This window comes from Sander vitreus, chromosome 15 (genome assembly GCF_031162955.1).
Source record: "Sander vitreus isolate 19-12246 chromosome 15, sanVit1, whole genome shotgun sequence".
Lineage (NCBI taxonomy): Eukaryota > Metazoa > Chordata > Actinopteri > Perciformes > Percidae > Sander > Sander vitreus.
Genome location: NC_135869.1, coordinates 10741794 through 10759420, shown reverse-complemented (window position 1 = coordinate 10759420; position 17627 = coordinate 10741794). Strand labels below are relative to the sequence as shown.

The following is a 17627-nucleotide window of genomic DNA, read 5'->3' as shown; positions in this document are numbered from 1 at the left end:
TGGCGTCAGAGCCCGTCTACCCTTATTAGACATTCTCTGGTGGCGTTTATGTGCAATTAAATATGCCACGAAGAAGAAACAACATCCGTTGGTGTGGAAATAAAGGCTTGTGTCGCTAATTAACCTACATGCCGTTGACTATACAACAGTGTTCGATGCAAGACAAGCAAAACTATACATGTATATACTGTTGAATACCATGTAATTATTTTAAGATTTAGTCTATGGCTTGTTGTTACTCCAAAGGTTTTCAAACATATGAGCGGATATGAGGGTATTATTTTGGAAATACTGATCGGATGTTGCAGCTTTATTATTGCTGGTCACTCAAACAACTCTATCTTAGACACAAAATCAGTTTGTTTGGTTGTAAATTGAACGAAATTGTGTAATAAATGGGAAGATATAAATGTGCCTACAACTGCGAAAACTCCAGCGAGTCAGATGTGAAGTATTTTAAGTGAGTATTAACATTTGTCACTCGTAAACAGAGAATAAACGGCCGATTTCTGAATAGTCAAGCTAGCTAGCTAACATAAACATTAGCATGAATCACCTAACAGGTTCAGGCAACTATTTTTTTATAATCGTTTTAAGTAATTTTTCAAGCAAAAATGCCAAACATTGCCTGGTTCCAGCTTCTCAGTTTGCTGTTTGTCTTCGTTTTATACCGTTGCAAGAGTTGAGACTGGAGGCAGCAGACATGCAGCTAAAATTCACCTCAGCTCAGCTGTTTCCATCAGATTTAGGGCTGTCGGAAAACAATGCAGGCATGATCGAAGGGGTGAAATAACTTTGAAATGAATGATCAGTTCAGTGAAACATATTATACCCTCTAACAAAAGTGTATAAATATGATTTATTGGACAGAATGGACTTAAATCCAGACATACCTTAACAAAACATTTTCATCACTTTGCAACAGTGTTTTACAAAATTATTTTTGATGTATTTTGCTTACATCCATCACGTCAGAAATAAACAATATATATTATATATTGTACCGTACCTGCTTCCTTCCGTTTTAGAAAAAGCCTTAAGTATTGTTTTACTATGAAGAAGTTTTTGCCAATGAGAACTAATTAAATGGAGTTCAGTGTTGTATTTCTGGATCAGGACTGTTTTAATGAGTTGTGTGCTACTACAGGTTTCCCTTGTACAATCCCAAAAAACTCAAGAAATGGCTTATCAACATGAAGTGGAAGGACTGGACTCCATCTCGCTTCTCTGCGCTGTGCATCAATCATTTCGAAGAACAATGCATTGATAGAACAGGCAAATGTGTGAAACTTCGAGAAGATGCAGTTCCCACCATATTTTCATCCCCCGGCGATGTACAGAAAAGAAAGGTTTGTATGTAGTTATTGCCTATCAGTGGATCATGTAAAAAAATAAAACATCAGTTGCCTCATTGAGTGAGTAGTTTCAGAACAAAACAGTAAAACCCTTCAATAGGCCAGCAGCTTCATGAAAAGAAATCCTCTTCAGCTGTTTCTGATAATTCTCTATCTCTGTCCACCTGATGTAGCCTTCCAGCAACCCAAGAAGTAAAAGGTACAAGGTGAGAGCCTATTATATTGACATTTAACATTCTGTGATTCAGTAGTCGTTGTCATTTTAGCATGCTTGTTAGTTCTCTCTGATGGAGCTCTCTTGGATTGGGATTAAAAATCAAGGTTATTACATTCTGTCTTTACTTCACTTTAGCACACTGGAGTCAGTATATTAAAAGCTTATAATCACAATCAGTATACATTTCTGAACACAGTGTGTGTTGTTTCTGAACCCAGCCACCTGATGTTAAAGCCTCAAAAGTGATTCCAGCCCAGTCTCAAACAACCACTCCTGCCACAGCAAAGAGAAGAGTCCAGAACAAAGAACCCAGCCAGACAGAAGAAGAGCCTGCTGGGTATGTTACTATAGACACAGAAGTCTTAACCCTCCACTGTTTTTATTGTATTTTTGCTTTCCTACCTGTCCACAGTTCTGTTTTTCTCACTCTGTTGGCATAAAGTTTCTATGTAATGTCATACAGAGCTAGCTTCTCTTAAACATGCTGATCAGTTGTTCTTCGGTTTCTTCATTCCAGATGGCCATTTCTTTCCGAATTGTTGTTTTGCAATTACTCAGATTGGCAGAGGATCTGAAAACAAGATATGTCATAATTAGAAAGTTATCTTAACAACCACTCTGAGAAGTAATACTGTATGTGGATATACATAAATCGACTGTCAATTCAGTTTCAGTCCATGATTCTTTTGTCACTCTGCTTGTGGTTTAATGGTCTGGAATATTATCATTAAAAAATCTTTATTTATTTTATAAGATACTGTTCTTAATGTTTAAAGACTGAATGTTTAGACTTCTGCCTCAAAACTTTGTTTTTTTAGTTTGTGTAAGTTTCAGTTTCATGCCTGCAAGCTTACTTTTGCAAGCCCTGAGACAAAAACATGTCATGCTGATGTGTTTGTGTGCACTCATCGAGTTTTGACAGGTTTACTGCACGGAGAGGCCTGTAAAGACAACAGAGGATTCACGAGAGAGAGGGCATTTACCCTATATCTGACTAACCAGTTTCTTTAGAGCTGCTAAAGTGATACAGTTATTCAGCTACTAGGTTAGACAGAATTTATTGCACCCCTTACCAAAAACCTTGGTCATTTTCTAGCATTTGTATGATTGCATCAGAAGCCAAGAGGAAATGTATAATTAGGGTCGCAAGTAATGATTATCTTCATTGTTAATTAATCTGCCCATTGTTCTCCTGATTAATCGTTTTGTCTATCAAATGCCAGAAAGTCTATTCAACACTTAGTCCAGGATGGCATCTTTTAATTCTTGTTTTGTCCAAAACCCCAAATAAATCAGTTTAATAACATGTAAAACCAAAAAAAGCAGCAAATCTTTTTAGGACGTGTAACTAGAGAATATTTGGTATTCCTGCTTGAAAAATCACTAAAACGTTTGATCAATTATCAAAATAGTATAATTGAATAATTGATCAGTTGTTTCAGCGACATCATTTTGTACCCATTTGGATTGTTGCCTCTTTAATGTGTTGACCTTTTCTGGTTTTCTGTTCAGAGACAAAGACCCAAAGAAGTCAAATGACAAATGGAGGATTATAGTAGATGAAGGGCTCATGAAGATAGATTCCTTTCCACATTTTTTCCATGGAGATTACTGTGTACCACGGGTAAGAGGTATTATATATTATAGTAAGATAACTAATCAGTGTTTTGAGAACTTGATGATCTCATCCTGTTTATTTAAATTGTGGCAGTAAGTATGATATGATTTAGGCAAATCAAAAGCTTTTTGTTGTCAGAGTTTTACCTTCATTATTGCAGTTTATTACCAAATACTGTTGTTTTTATAATTATATCCACTTTGTTTATGTGTATTTTTCACATGCACCAACAGGATATTCTGTGGGCTCCCGATGATAACTTGAGTGTAAGTAGTCCTCATGATTTAACGTCACAATATTTTGTATTTTATACTTGACTTCTGTATTATGAAGCATTTTAAATCAACTGTCTGTCTGTAACGTTCACAGACAGACTGTCAAGATCCTGAAAAGGTGATAGAGGCAAGTTACAACATGATTACTGGAATGTATTGCAACATTAAATACAGACTAAAGTGATTGGGATTATGCTGCCATCACATTGTATTTATGCATGATGTGACGTTGTGATGGCAGGTGAAAGAGCCGTGGCAGTGGCTTGGCCTGGATGTCAGAGGACCTCTGCCTCAAACACTGAACGGACACAAATACATCTTGACTGTGACCGACTACTACTCCAAGTGGGTGGAAGCTGTGCCTATGCAGTCGTGTCTCCCTCCAGATGTGGCGAAGCACATCGTGGACATCATCGCCCACTTTGGATACCCATTAAGAATCCTCTCCAGACTGCCTCATGACATAGTCCACAAAGTGAGTGCAATGTTGCTTGAACTGCTCATATTGTTATAGAGAGATATTGTTAAGTTATTGAAATGTATTGACTTGTAATAGCTCATACATTAACATCCAAGTTGCAATCGGACATATCCCACTTTTAATACAGAAGTTCCTGAAAACCAAACAAACAAAGATACCACTTATCAGCCAAAGGCTGTCATTTAAGGTTCAATAAAACCTATTGTAAGAGCTATAGTGGTATATTGTCCATGCACAGTATGTATAACCCTCACAAGACTCTGCAACGCTGTTGTTCGGATGTTGTTCTGCAATGACATGAACGTTCGTAAGTTGTTATCATGTGATCTTTACCATTTCTACCATCCCATTTAATGTGAATGCAGCATAGGATTTGTTGTTAACTAAATTATTGTGATTTTATCTTGGTTAAAATAACCATGTGCTCGGATTGATTTGACTATCCAGCACAATAGTAGACATCCATGTTGCTTAGAATATTGGCAGAAAACCTTAGGAGCTTTCAGAAAGACTAAAGAAAGACAATTCCACTGAGTAACAGATGTGAGTGGGATTGTAGCTTGCCACACATTTTTTTTTTTACGTAGATATAATGTGTGAATGTATCCATGCTAGATCAACAGAGAACTGAAAGATCAGCTGAAGGTCACCGTCACTCTTGTCGTCTATCATCAGCAGACGGGCACCTTGGATTTGATCACACAGCAGCTCATTGACAGGTCTGTACTTACCAGTGCAATGTCAACATTGCAGACAATATTTATTCACATATTACTATATCTGTAATGCATTGATGCATCTCCCAGCTCCAACCAATTGGTGTTGTTGGTCAGCTAGCCAGAGGAATATAGAGAGGAATATAGAAAAACACAGTAAATCAAGAAAGGAGCACAGAGAAAAGTTTGGCCAAAACTGATATTGTAGCTCTTATCAGCAGTGCGCAAATGTATCCTGTGAATTTTTTCTTTTAAACTGATAAATGCGTTAAGGATACACCTATAACTGAAAATGTTCTCATGTTTTCTTTTGCTGCTCCCCAACAGGATGGTAAGTGATCTAATAGAGGAGCATGCAGCTGACTGGGATGTCTACTTGCCTGCCAAGGTTTTCAGTCTGTGTTTCAGAGAGCACTCAAAGACTAAGAAAAGGCCCTTTTCAGTGCTGTGCTGTAAGGGACTGGAGCCCATCCAATCCCCCAGAGAACTGAATGTAAGTGTGGGTTTTGAACATTTGAGTTTTGATGTGTGTGTGTGTGTGTCCCAGTCAAAAGTTTGGACACGCTTTCTCATTCATTGTGTACATATATATATATACTGTAAAATGACTCTTGTGTTCTTGCCTCTCTGTTCCACAGTATGCTTATTCCAAGATCCGAGAGTGTGCTTTCGTGGTTAAATAGATATTTGAAGTGTATTTGGTGAGTTTAATATATTTTTGTGCCAGTACATAATTTAATATAATAATCTATGTTTTTCTGGGGTCATGGAATTTATGAATTTATGAAAAACTCTGTTTTCCAGAAAGAGAGAGTCTGTGAATTTGAGAACAATGGTCACGTGACACTCAGTATTTTAATTTTTCAGGTCAATTGATGTGGAAGTGAACTGGGCTTGGTTTTATTAACAAACCAGTATTTTTCAGTCATGGGAAGTATGGAAGGATGTCATGGAAAAGTGCTGGAATTCAATAGTACTTCATGGTCACAGTGGGAACATGGTTGCCCTGATAGTTTGACCAGGATGGGGATATTGTTGACTGGACAGGTACGGCTCAATGATGTTTTCATCCTGTTCAGGTATATTTTGGCTTTGACCCATTGTTTGTCCATCAGCTCAGTGGAAGGCCATGTTTAGTCTTGTATCATATTTTTGGATGTAATATTTTATTTAAGATGTTAACATTGTATAACAATGAATTGCCTTAGAAATACTTTAAAAAAAAATGTAGCAGAATGACCAAGCGAGCAGTTTGGTACGAGAGGGGAAGGCAAGGGATCAAGTCATGACAAACTAAATACAAGTCTTTTACTGTCCAAGTCATGGCCAAAAGTTTAGAAAGGTGATGTTAATTTAGGCTTGAGCCATATGAGTCTCATAGATAACACATTTTGTAAGTTGGCCTCCTGTTTACAATGCTATAAGTGGTATTTCTTGACTGTAAGTCAGCTGTAGTCCAAACATTTCAGTTGGCAAATGTAAGGCTGCTGTGCCTGATTGTTGTTTAATGTGTATATAAAATGTAAAACATTTAAATAAACTTGCTTTAAATAAGAACTGTTTTGATTATGTATGCAATATTCAAAATGAGACTACAAAATACTCCAATGATCAATGAGTTCTCAAAATGAAATCCTTTGTCAGCAGTACATATTGTCAGCACCATGACTCAACTTAAAACCATTTTAATGTGTTAACTTTTAACAAATGCAGTATGTAGGTCATCTGCAACATAAGAATCACATCTGTTATGTCTGAGTTGCATCTACACCACATGCAATTTCAAGTTATGCAAAGATAAATTGGAACCTCCTATATATATATATATATATATATATATATATATATATATATATATATATATATATATATATTCTAATAACCATTTAGAAATAGTATGACAAGTGTGTATATGTATGTAACGGTGTAAAGGGTTCTTTGATCCTACAGAGCTGTACTGCCGCTTAATTCAAAGTGAGTAATGAAGCTACTTGAAAAACCATAATACTTTAACAAATACATTATTTGTTGAATTGTGCTGGTATATTTAGCTAATTAACCTAAAGCTGTGAGACTTCAATGCATTCTCATGAACGGGTCCATATGATATTGTATCATAATTAGTGAATTTCAGATGACTGGGGTACTTTCAAACACATGAGAGACATTTTAAAAGTAGTTTTAACTAAAAAGAAAAAGAAAAACATTTCAGTTACCCTACCAGTCCATATAATTATAGGCCTATAGTGTGAACATCACATACAGTATATGCAAAACCATGGGAAGGATAGTTACTGTGTGTGTGTGTGTGTGTTGGTTACATTCACATTTAGTTTTTTACTTGTGATTTTCATTTTATACAAAATGATTTAGCATTGTTGGAGGGAGCCTGAGACCCAAGATTTTCAGTGACAACTGCTTTTTGTAACTGTTGTGCACTGAGAATAAAAAACGTGAAACTTTCAATTTGTTTTTGTGAACACTATTCTACATGAGAGGCAAAACAACTCTCCAGAGTTGAAAGTTAAGGAGACACTGAGAACAACTGACCATATTAGGCCTATATTCAGTTGGGTACTAGCTCAGGCTTTTAAGGAAATGAAACAGTAGCTCAACTTGCAAAAAAATAATAAAAAGCAAATAAAGTTAATATGTAAAAGACAAGGGAATGTGTCAACAATAACATGCTCCGCCCGGTGTCAATTTGCGAACATAAAAGACATAAAGCTCAGGTACATCTGCTGGTTGGTGTGGGAGTTGCAGGTGTTGCTGTCTGATGCTGCTGTGATCTCATAGTTGTCGCTGTGCAGTGGAGGCGTTTTATTTTCGGTGTGCAACCAACCGCAAGAAATGGTGAGTGAGGAAAACAGATACAGCTCAAATTGTAAAGGCCTGTTAACTAACCAAACCTTACTTTAATTAGTCACTAAGCCATTCTCTACGCGTTAAAATGTATGCTGTAACGTTAAGTAGCTGAACCGAGCTTGTCACAAACAAACGATCATCCAAAAGCTGATGCCTTTGTTTAGCTAACCCTTGCTAACATGGGTTAGCTTCCCCACGTTGGTTAACGTCAACACAGTAGCTAGCTAGCTAAGTATCTCATGCTACCTGGACATTGCTGTATAATGCTCGAATCGATAGCAGGATTAGTAGACAAGGGTCCAGACGAAAAGGGGCGTATAAATTGACATTGTTTCGGATGAGTGACAGCTCAACCAGCAAACTTTGCCTAGCTAGCCGTAAAGCGGCTAACTAGCTAAAGTTGTCAGCAGCTGCTGTAGCTCGGCTAACGTTATTATCTATAAAACATCATAGATACAAACACTTGGTGTTAACAGTTACATGTATGAAGTGTGTTTAGTAGGTGGTATCTTAAGAGGGGACAGTCTATTGAGGAACCTACTCCAGCTAACGTTAGCAGCTGTTTTAAAAACGACTACCTTAGTAGCCACAGCTAAGCTAGCTCGTCATGATGCTATCTAGCAGCTGCCGCACCGTGTGACTTTAAACGCCTTGGTGTGACGTTATGGAGTAGAGGTGTCTTTTGGTTTAAACCTAACCGGCTTATCAACTAACTCGCCAAAATATACTGTCGCTGCCAGCTTCACCACCAGTGCTGTTGCCGCACAGCTTAACCCCCGCAGAGTTATAACCTGGCTAGTAACGTTACAGGCAGTTGACGTACACAAACAAGATGCTACTCTAACCTCTACTAACCTCACCTAATGTGCTGCTTTAACTTTTACCAGCAGTGGTTATCACGGCACGTTTAATTGTATGCACCTTAATTTAACATAACCTAAACTAAGTGTTTGAGTTGACTTACATATGTCATATTGTTAGTTGCATTGTCATGCGATATTCAAACGTATCAATAAGTTTGTGTCGGGATTTTGCTTGGACATCCTTTTGTGCGGTGGCTCAGTATACTGTAGATGTTCGATCAAAACCCATCCACAATAAGTTGCACATTACTACCCCCATGCATTTGTTTTAATTAGTTAACATTTGCAAATACAGTGGTGGAATGTAGCTAGTACATATACTCAAGTACTGTACTTGAGTCCAAAATCGAGGTACTTCACTTGAGTATTTACATTTTTTTTTTTTACTACATTTTTCTGAACGCTTTATTTACTTTTCAGATTACAAATTTCCATACACCTCCTATCCAGTGAAAATCACTTATGTCCAGATGTGTTGATTTTGAGTGTTTCTGATAAACTGACTGATGAAGTGTTACTTTGTGTTGAGAAATTTATTTCAGCTAGATTAACTATTCAAACAGCCTCTTGGATTAGCTGGAAAATGCATTGTCACAAAACTGAAAACGGGGCGTTTTTCTGAGCTCATGAAAAGTTGACTTTTTAGAGATACGTGGTTCTTACAGGACAGGGACACTACAAACATATGATGATCTTACTGTGTGTGTGTGTGTGTGTATGTATATGTATATATATATATATATATATATATATATATATATATATATATATATATATATATATATATATATATATATATATATATATATATATATATAAAGGAGTTAATATTAGCACAACCTTAAACATCTACAGCAGTAAAATGCAACATTAATGCAGCAGTAATGTTACTCCAGATGCATCATATATAATAGTAAAACACTGATACATTAAGTAAATGTTGCTGATAATGCTTACATACTTTTACTTAAGGGTAACTTTGTTTTTCAACCTGGGCCCTATTTTCCTATGTTTTCGTGTCCAAGTGACTGACTGGGAACAACTATCTTTGAAATTGGTCCAGTGTTAAGCGAGACCTTTGCAGTCGGCAGCGCGTAACAAGCTACAAGAGAAAATGGCATTTATAAGGTTAACAATGAAGTTTTTGTGAAGTGAATATTCTTGGAAATCATCAGTGTCTCATTTCCATGCTTTCCTCTGTCACTTGATCTCACTTCAGGATGTGTTTCTAATGATCCGACGTCACAAGACAACCATCTTCACAGATGCCAAAGAGTCTACCACAGTCTATGAACTGAAGCGCATTGTTGAAGGCATTTTAAAGAGACCCCCTGAAGATCAGAGACTTTACAAGGTAAAGTAATTGCCTTTGTCATTTTTGCTCATACCCACCTGAGCAGTGTTTAGAGCAATACCATGAGAGAGAGAGAGAGAGAGAGAGAGAGAGAGAGAGAGACTCTCTCTTTTTTACCTGCGTCATTGATTTACCCAAGAGTTACAGGATTCTTCCAGCTTCTATCTTGAAACTTAAATGATACTGAATACAAACTCGTGGGCTTAAAGGAACGCAAGTAGTTTTCACAACAGAGAGCATTGTGTGTAATAGATGGGTCCTCCTTACCAGTCCATTTCACTGGCTATGTGGTCTCCTAAATCTCTTCAGATACCTGAAAATGCTGATGTAACATAAAAAATGTAGTGAATGAACAACTGACTCTACACTACTTTTATCTTCTTTTTTCTTAACCAGGATGATGTGATGCTTAATGACGGTCAAACTCTCGGAAATTGTGGCTTTACAAATCAAACAGCCCGACCTCAGGCCCCTGCCACAGTGGGATTAGCCTTCCGCCTGAGTGGTAAGAAGTTCATTCCTAAATCTACTCCATATTAGACTATTTTCAGTTGGTGTTGTAGTCATGACACCATCCGTTGACTTGTTTTATTTTGAGCCACTCTTAGTCCAGTCTGAACTGAGCAAGTTGTTTTGAACGGTAGTAGCTCTGATTTTCTGCTCTGATTTACTTTATGTATCTTCTCTCTCTCTCTCTCTCTCTTTTCACTGTTGTCACTTCCTCTGTCGTTCTCTCAGATGATTCATTTGAGCAGCTGAGGGTCGAGCCTTTCTCCACTCCCCCAGAGCTCCCTGACGTCATGAAGCCCCAGGACTCAGGCAGCACAGCCAACGAGCAGGCTGTACAGTGAGGGAGGGGGGCAGGGAGACGAGAGGGACGCACAGTGGGTCATAGGGAGGATGCACGGGGGGAGGGAGGGTTTGAAATTTGGGAAGTGATGCCTCCGCGGGGGAGTTTTACCTTGCTGATGACAGATCTTCAGCTGAGTACAAACAATTACAAACATGGACTCTCCTTGTTGTAAATGTGAGGGCGGGTGCTTCAAAGTGGTTCATTTGTCCTGAAATCAGTGAACGCATGCTAGATAAATTAAAAATTTCACACAAGACCCTTCAGAGATACCTGACGGACTTGTCACAACACTGTCAGTCAGCCATGGGATTGGTAACGGCTGAACATTAAAAAAATTGTACCTCGTATTTAATTAATTCTAGTCTTTATTTAGGGTAAGGTTATTGCTGCCTTACTTGTTTTTTATTTTGCTTGGCTTAAACGTGGGAGTCGATAGGGTGTGACGTTTTTAGGCTTTTATGTTTGTGTGTTTCTTTATTAAACTATTACTAGGATTTAACATGTTTTTGGTCTTTTGGCCTGGATATGTGTTGCGACAATAGCTAGGAGTTTGTGAATTTCTAAGTTACGATCTGTATTTCAAAAACATTTGAACAATATGAATCTGAAATAAAATAGATTCACTTGTTGGCAGGAGATCTGGCATTAAGATGAACATTTCTTGGTATTTGACCTATCAGTAGTTGTAGTTTTCCTACTGTAGCTGCTCACAGAAGTTACTGAGACTGAATGCACTCAGTTGTGGGTATCTACAACACATGCAACGCTGGCGCGGACCTGGTGTTGAAAGTTAAATGTCCGACAGGCAGAGCAGCAATCAAAAATGTATTAAGTGATTATTGATTATTTTTTACATTACTAACAAAGGTGGGGACTAGCCAACTTTCCTCTCCAATGTTTGATTGTAGCCAATGACATCTTGGAGATGTTGATGAGATCTTGACTTGAATCAGTGGGGCTAATTGTTTCTAGTAAACCTAAACCGTATGTCATGTATTAAGTTATGAACCATGCCTGTGAGTAATGGGCTGCACATTTTTTAACGCTCCGTTGTCCAAGATCACTGCCCATTTTGATTGAGTTCATTCTGCAACTTGTGTTGTATTATACCCCGTTAATACATTGTTTTCCTGAAATTAAAAGGTGAATTAGAAATGAACTCCTCTGCACATCAAACTAAAGTATAACACTAGGTCTCATGATCTAGAAAACTACAATTCAAAAACTTAAACCCTCCATTAGTTAAAACAGGAAAGTATGTTCTGACCTGGGGGTGTTGAATGAAATAGTTGACATTAACATTTGCAAATTGAGGCTGTTAAACATGATCAAAGTTGCACTTCTAACTGATTTAACATTAAAACAACTGTTTTTCACTCCTGTGCACTGTGGTGTTTTTGTATGCATATGTAGTCAAAGGTAGAAGATGACGTATTAACACAACATTGTGTGCACACTCACAGCTGGAGGAATATAATATGATTGCATTTGTAAACAGCAGCTGATATATTAGTGATAAATGCAAATTAAGAGTCACTGCACTACAGAATAGCATATGCTAGCACAGAAGTGTATTCCAGGCTGATGAGGGGAGCAGCAATGAAACAATACAACTGCAGCCAAACGTATTGGATGTCTTGACTATTACTGGGGTCTATGGAGACCTATTTTTATACAGTAGATGATGGAGACCTTTACATTTATAAGGCAACAATGTGTGGTTCTGCTCATGTTTATCATCTTATAAAAGGAGAACTAGCAACAACAAAAACAGCAACGTGTAAAGATTAAAGGACTGCAACTAACGATAATATTAAGGCTTAATGTGATGATTGTTTTCTCAATCAATCGTATGGTCAATAAAATACTGATAACTGCCCATCACAATATCCCAGCACCCAGGTGGACGTTTTCAAATAACTTGTTTTGTCCGAACAACAGTCCAAAACCAAAATATATTAAATTTACAACCATATAAAACAGAGGCAACACATTCTCAAAATGGTCAGGCTGAAACCAGAGGATGTTTGGCATTTTTGCTTGAAAAATGACCAGTTGGTTACTTGAGGAGATGTTAATGTTAATATTGACTTAGTGGAAATCAGGTTGTGCTCGATGTTCTAAAAATGATAAACTTTCCGACAGCACTTGAAGGCAGCGTACGTTAGCTAGCAGGCTAGCTTAGCATTAGCTAGCATCGTAAATTCGCGATGCCTCCCTATGTAGCTAGCTACAAAACACTGTTCGTTTAACTGTTCTGCTCCATGGATAAAGAAATGATGACCCCCTTGACTTAACACATACTTAGCGAACTTGACAGATTGACAAATGGACGTCAATGAGTATGTTTTATCAGCGGGCAGATCCGTGCTGGACATGGTGGAGCGGGAGTGGCAGCCCCTGTCTCCTGGCGAGCTGGAGCAGCGACTGGACCAGGCGGTGGAAGAGATCCTGGAGGCTGACCTGATAGCTAAACTTAAAACTCAGCCGTCGCCTACTCCTCCTATATGCGTACAGTTACTGCAGAGCCAAGCTAATGTGCAGCCCCAGGTTTTACAGATGACAGCATCCAGCAGTTCCCCGGAGGATGAGGTACCAGAGCCCCGAGAACTGTTGGATACTGTAGACGGTGCTGCAGTCAAGGTATCGGTCTGGCTATGGTGATCTGGTCAAACGTTGCTCACTGAGACTGCTACTGTTCTTAAAATACGTTTACAAATCTGTCAAATGGGTGTAAGATAATTGTACCTATCTGCAGTGTAGTAAAGTAACACTTTAGTAACACTAGGATATTTTAAAGTGTTTTTCTTTGGTACATTACTAGTTGAGGGATATGTTTAAGTTAGACAATCACAGAATACGGCTAGAAAACAAAATCCCTCCCAAGGTTGGAGCTTCATTTATACAAATATATGCACCTCTCTCTCTGAACGTGTACATTTCATCACCTTAAAATATTTCACTTTTTGTATCCCACTTCAGACCAAATTTGAACGTTTCTACCTTTGCCCAGTGTTTTTTTTTTTCTAGCTGTGCCTTGTTCTGAATGTTGATCCAATCATGAAAGTAACCAATATATTTTAGATAAATTGAGCGCTCCTCTATTTTTTCTGCCGTCACCCCTGTGAGATACACTCTTTGTTGTAACCATGATAAATGGAATCACCTGAAATACATGTTCAATCTACTGGCAGACTGATGTTGGCTACTGTAACATAATTTCTCTCACCCCCCATCAGTACATCACAGACCTGCTTCAAAGCTCCAAATCCAGGGCTCGAATGGCCGGACGGGCTCGCTTGTCTTTGTCCCACACTGTCCTACTATCCCTCACTCTGCTCTCCGAGCGCGTCAGCTACCGCTCTGTGTCCCGCCGCTTCCACCTGGAGAAAGGAAACATCCACAGGATCTTCTTTTCTTTCTGTGAGCGCATCAACACGCTGGAAGAGAGGCAAATCAGGTGGCCAGTCGGTGGGTTGACAGTGTTGTTTTTGGGACATTATCATTACAATTTTGTCAACGATTTGAGTCACAAAAAAAAAGGGTTTGAAAATAATAATGGTGTGGGTACTTCCTCTCTATTCTATAGGCAAAGAGGCTGTAGAGGCCCTTTTCCCACTTTGCAGTCCAGAGAAGGGGCAGGAGGAGCAGCAAGGTGTCCCTCGGGTCCTGGGAGTGTTGGGACACACCCGCATCCCTATCCGCCTGCCTATAGGGAAACATGATGTGGAGAGCACAGTGCCTGAGGTGAAGAGGATGAAGAAGGAGGCCCACCCTGACTCCTGGTTAAACCTTCAGCTCACATGCGACCGTAAAGGCCGGTTCCTACACTGCAGAATCAGTAAAGGATCAGACGTGGACAGAGGCGTCGCTCTGAGAGACAAACTTAAACAGCATCCTGAGCTGATGCCCTCTAGCTCCTGCCTCGTGGCCAGAGCCGGTTACCCACTCTCTGCTCATATTTTAACTTCATACTCAGAAAGTCACGGGCCAAGAGAGGAGCTCTTCAACAAGACACTCGAGGAGCATTTTCACATCCTGGATCAGGCTGTTGCCAACCTGAGAGCCCGATTTCAAAGGCTCAGGTATCTGGATATCGGAAACTATGATCGAGCCAGAGCTGTTGTGCTGACCGCCTGTGTGTTGCACAATGTGTTTTTGGACATGGGACAAGTAGTACAAGGAGAAGTTGAGAAAGAGGAAGCCATAATCCAAGAGGGAGACACGGAAGTAGATGAAGAGGGTGTACACAGACGGAACGCCATCTCAGATTTGTTGTTTAAAAACTTTGATTCTGGAAGCACATGATGTGATGATGTGTGGTGGGAAACTTGGGTTCCTTGATGTAAATGTACAGTTTTGTAATATAAAGGTTTATTTTAACAGAGTCTCTACTGCCTGCACTCATAACACTCGACTATCAGAAAACAGGGATATATTTCCTGTTAAGGCATTTACATGGTGTGTAACAGTTGTCCACTGTAAATCTTGATAATCCATAATTATTACTGTGGTTTACCAAATTGGAGATGACAAATGATATTGGACAAAGTGTTTACATTTTTCCAGAACAGTTTCACCCCATTTTACAAATGAAAAAAATTTAAATGTAATCACACAAAATACTCTTCGACTGCAGATGTATATAACTACCAGTGTGTTTCTATTGTACAGTAAAAGTACATGTAACAGCCAATAAAAGGTCTCTAATGTAGCATAATAAAGCATATGGGTAAGAAACACAAATAACATCCACTGAAAAGTGTTTTAACTTATGACTAGTGAGTTTTTCCAGGCTCTTAAAAAACTCTGGGGTGCCCGAAGGAACACATGACAAATTGCCAAAAAATAAGTAAATGAATGGGCAATAAATAGTGTATTATTTCTTTCTATATCCAGCTCATCACTCGTTTTATTTTGAAAGTGGCGACCGGAAGTGAGTATGATATTGGTTCTACTTTGACGCTGGTGTTAACTTTAAAACTGTCTGTTAATACAGTAATCGGCAGCTATGATGTTACTGTCGTTATCTCTAATAATCACACGGAGTTGCGTATCGATATATTAATATTGATTATAGATATTAAAATCGAAAGAAAAAAATGTTAATGTTGCAGTTCCTCACTGTGACCACTGGAAGGCAGTGACGTTTTTTCTAATATTCTGTCCACCGCCTCGGGGCAGACAATATACAGTCTATAGGACAGACACAACTTTTACAAAGATAGTATTAATTACATGGTGAAGTTTATACTGTAAGTGTATATTATTGATACATTAACACTATTAGCTTGTCTATGAATTCTGTTATTTTTTTACCTCTTAGGAATAATTATCAGTATAAGTATCTGTATTGTTTTCACTGAAAAATGTGAATGTGTTTTATTCCAACTGTGACTTCCTTTGAACAATGATCATAATCATGCCGTGATAATTTCAGTTGCTTTTTTAACTTTTGTGGCCAGCATAATTGTTTTTAAATTATAAATAACTAGTGCAGTGATGGTAGGATGCCTTGTGAGTAATATTTTAGTTGTTCTTACTCTGCATCAAACAATCAGTCAGTAAGTGGTTGATTGAAATGATTACATCCATTAGGGCATTAACAGAAAAGGACAAATTTGAGGAGGCATGTAATCTGCTTGCAGAATAAACAAAAGTTGCCCGGCCAGGGTGTGGTTTGTGAGTCTGTGTTTCATACGTCCCATTTTCTGAACTCAGACTGGCCTATTCTTAAAAGTCAGTGTAACAGTAAAAATGTGCCAACATGACCAATCTAAAAAACATTTATAAAATAACCCCACTCAAACTGTTTTCCTTGTGCAGTATCATAAACGTTTTTGGTAAGAGCAAACAACACACATAGAAGTTCAGAGCCACTTCATGTGGCCTACTGTCCATCCTTTGACATCTGTGTGTTGTTCTTCTGAGCCAGGCTAGAGATGGCCTGGGCCAGGTTGTTAATAGCCTCTATCTTCCTCTCCTCCAGGGCTTTCTGCTGGGCCCACATGTTCATTTTCCTCTCTTGCAGCTCCATGTACAACTGTAGGATGTCCTGTGGAGGCCGGGCAGTGCAGGGAGCAGCTGTCGCAGGAGGTGTAGGTAGAATAGGGGTAAACCTCTTGCTGGCTATGGCCTTGCCCACTCTTGTGCCGTTGAGCTTAGCTCTTCGCTGGGCTTCGATCTCCTCTCTGCTCTTACCCAAGACCTCGTGCATTGTCTTGAAGAACTCCCAGTGGACGCTGGCTGCCCCCAGCCTCTTGGCCCTCTCAGCGTTCTTCCTGTACGTGGCCAGCATGTTTCTCCACTTGAGGTCACATTCGTACGCCTTCACAGTGACATCAGTGACCTCGGACTCCCTCAGTTTGGTATTTACTTTCTCTGCTACCATCTCCCAAAGTTTCTTTTTCTTGCATACAGGCTGGTCAAAAGCCTGGTCCATTTCAAGTCTGGTGTTGACAAGGTGCCATGTAGCCTGCTGTGTCCATATAAATTCTAGAGAAAAACAAAGGTGTATCATGTTATTGGTTGATAAATTATATTACCTTGCATTGAACCTCTTACTTGTTTTGTTTTTTTAGTTTATTCATTTTATTTGACACAGCGTGTCTGATTGAAACAGCAATTTGAGGTCCTAAGTTACCAAACGACAATTATTCAATGAGTCACGGTTTATGACTATAATCACTGCAATAGGCAGAGACTGCGCACTCATCAACCCTCCTCGCTTCATGCGATGACTGGATGAAACCTGTTTAACTTCAGGTTGGAACGTTACTAACCTGCTTTGGTTTTATCGGTGTCCACGCTGGACACGACCGTTTCCTTTCCTTCTACTTCAGTACTTTGTATGACAATTGTCTCGATTACCTCCATGATGTCAAAACATTACAATAACAGTTAAAGTTTTTCTTTATTAGCAGTGTGTATCTATCGTAGAATTTAACAACATCTCTTTTCTCGCATCGAGTAAAACGATGACTATAACAACGTCAATTAGCAGCTTGGGACGTGTAGTCCGTTTTAGTAG

General features: G+C 38.8%; 4 protein-coding genes across 5 annotated transcripts; 3 read left to right on the top strand and 1 right to left on the bottom strand.

Moving 5' to 3' along the window:
• Window positions 1-69: 69 nt before the first annotated feature.
• LOC144530173 (uncharacterized) lies at window positions 70-6219 on the top strand. The gene is made up of 12 exons (XM_078269644.1): window positions 70-460; window positions 1148-1349; window positions 1529-1561; window positions 1791-1909; window positions 3085-3196; window positions 3424-3456; window positions 3560-3592; window positions 3707-3940; window positions 4562-4665; window positions 4990-5155; window positions 5301-5363; window positions 5530-6219. The coding sequence occupies exons 1-11, from the start codon at window positions 396-398 to the stop codon at window positions 5343-5345; spliced, it is 1146 nt and encodes a 381-aa protein (XP_078125770.1). The 5' UTR covers window positions 70-395; the 3' UTR covers window positions 5346-5363; window positions 5530-6219.
• A 1186-nt stretch (window positions 6220-7405) lies between these two features.
• Window positions 7406-11973, top strand: elob (elongin B). Its single transcript, XM_078269805.1, has 4 exons — window positions 7406-7515; window positions 9610-9744; window positions 10141-10249; window positions 10483-11973. The coding sequence occupies exons 1-4, from the start codon at window positions 7513-7515 to the stop codon at window positions 10593-10595; spliced, it is 360 nt and encodes a 119-aa protein (XP_078125931.1). The 5' UTR covers window positions 7406-7512; the 3' UTR covers window positions 10596-11973.
• Window positions 11974-12725: 752 nt separating this feature from the next.
• LOC144530298 (putative nuclease HARBI1) lies at window positions 12726-14985 on the top strand. Of its 2 annotated transcripts, none has more exons than XM_078269803.1 (3): window positions 12726-13189; window positions 13837-14068; window positions 14187-14985. In XM_078269803.1, exons 1-3 carry the CDS (start codon window positions 12926-12928, stop codon window positions 14903-14905), a joined length of 1215 nt encoding a protein of 404 aa, XP_078125929.1. In that variant the 5' UTR covers window positions 12726-12925; the 3' UTR covers window positions 14906-14985. The 2 variants fall into 2 exon arrangements, with proteins under 2 accessions (XP_078125929.1, XP_078125928.1); XM_078269802.1 differs by having other exon boundaries at window positions 12732-13240.
• A 1382-nt stretch (window positions 14986-16367) lies between these two features.
• On the bottom strand, window positions 16368-17587 carry LOC144530299 (uncharacterized). Its single transcript, XM_078269804.1, has 2 exons — window positions 17380-17587; window positions 16368-17092 (listed from the first exon to the last, which is right to left on the bottom strand). Exons 1-2 carry the CDS (start codon window positions 17471-17473, stop codon window positions 16488-16490), a joined length of 699 nt encoding a protein of 232 aa, XP_078125930.1. The 5' UTR covers window positions 17474-17587; the 3' UTR covers window positions 16368-16487.
• Between the last annotated feature and the right edge of the window lie 40 nt (window positions 17588-17627).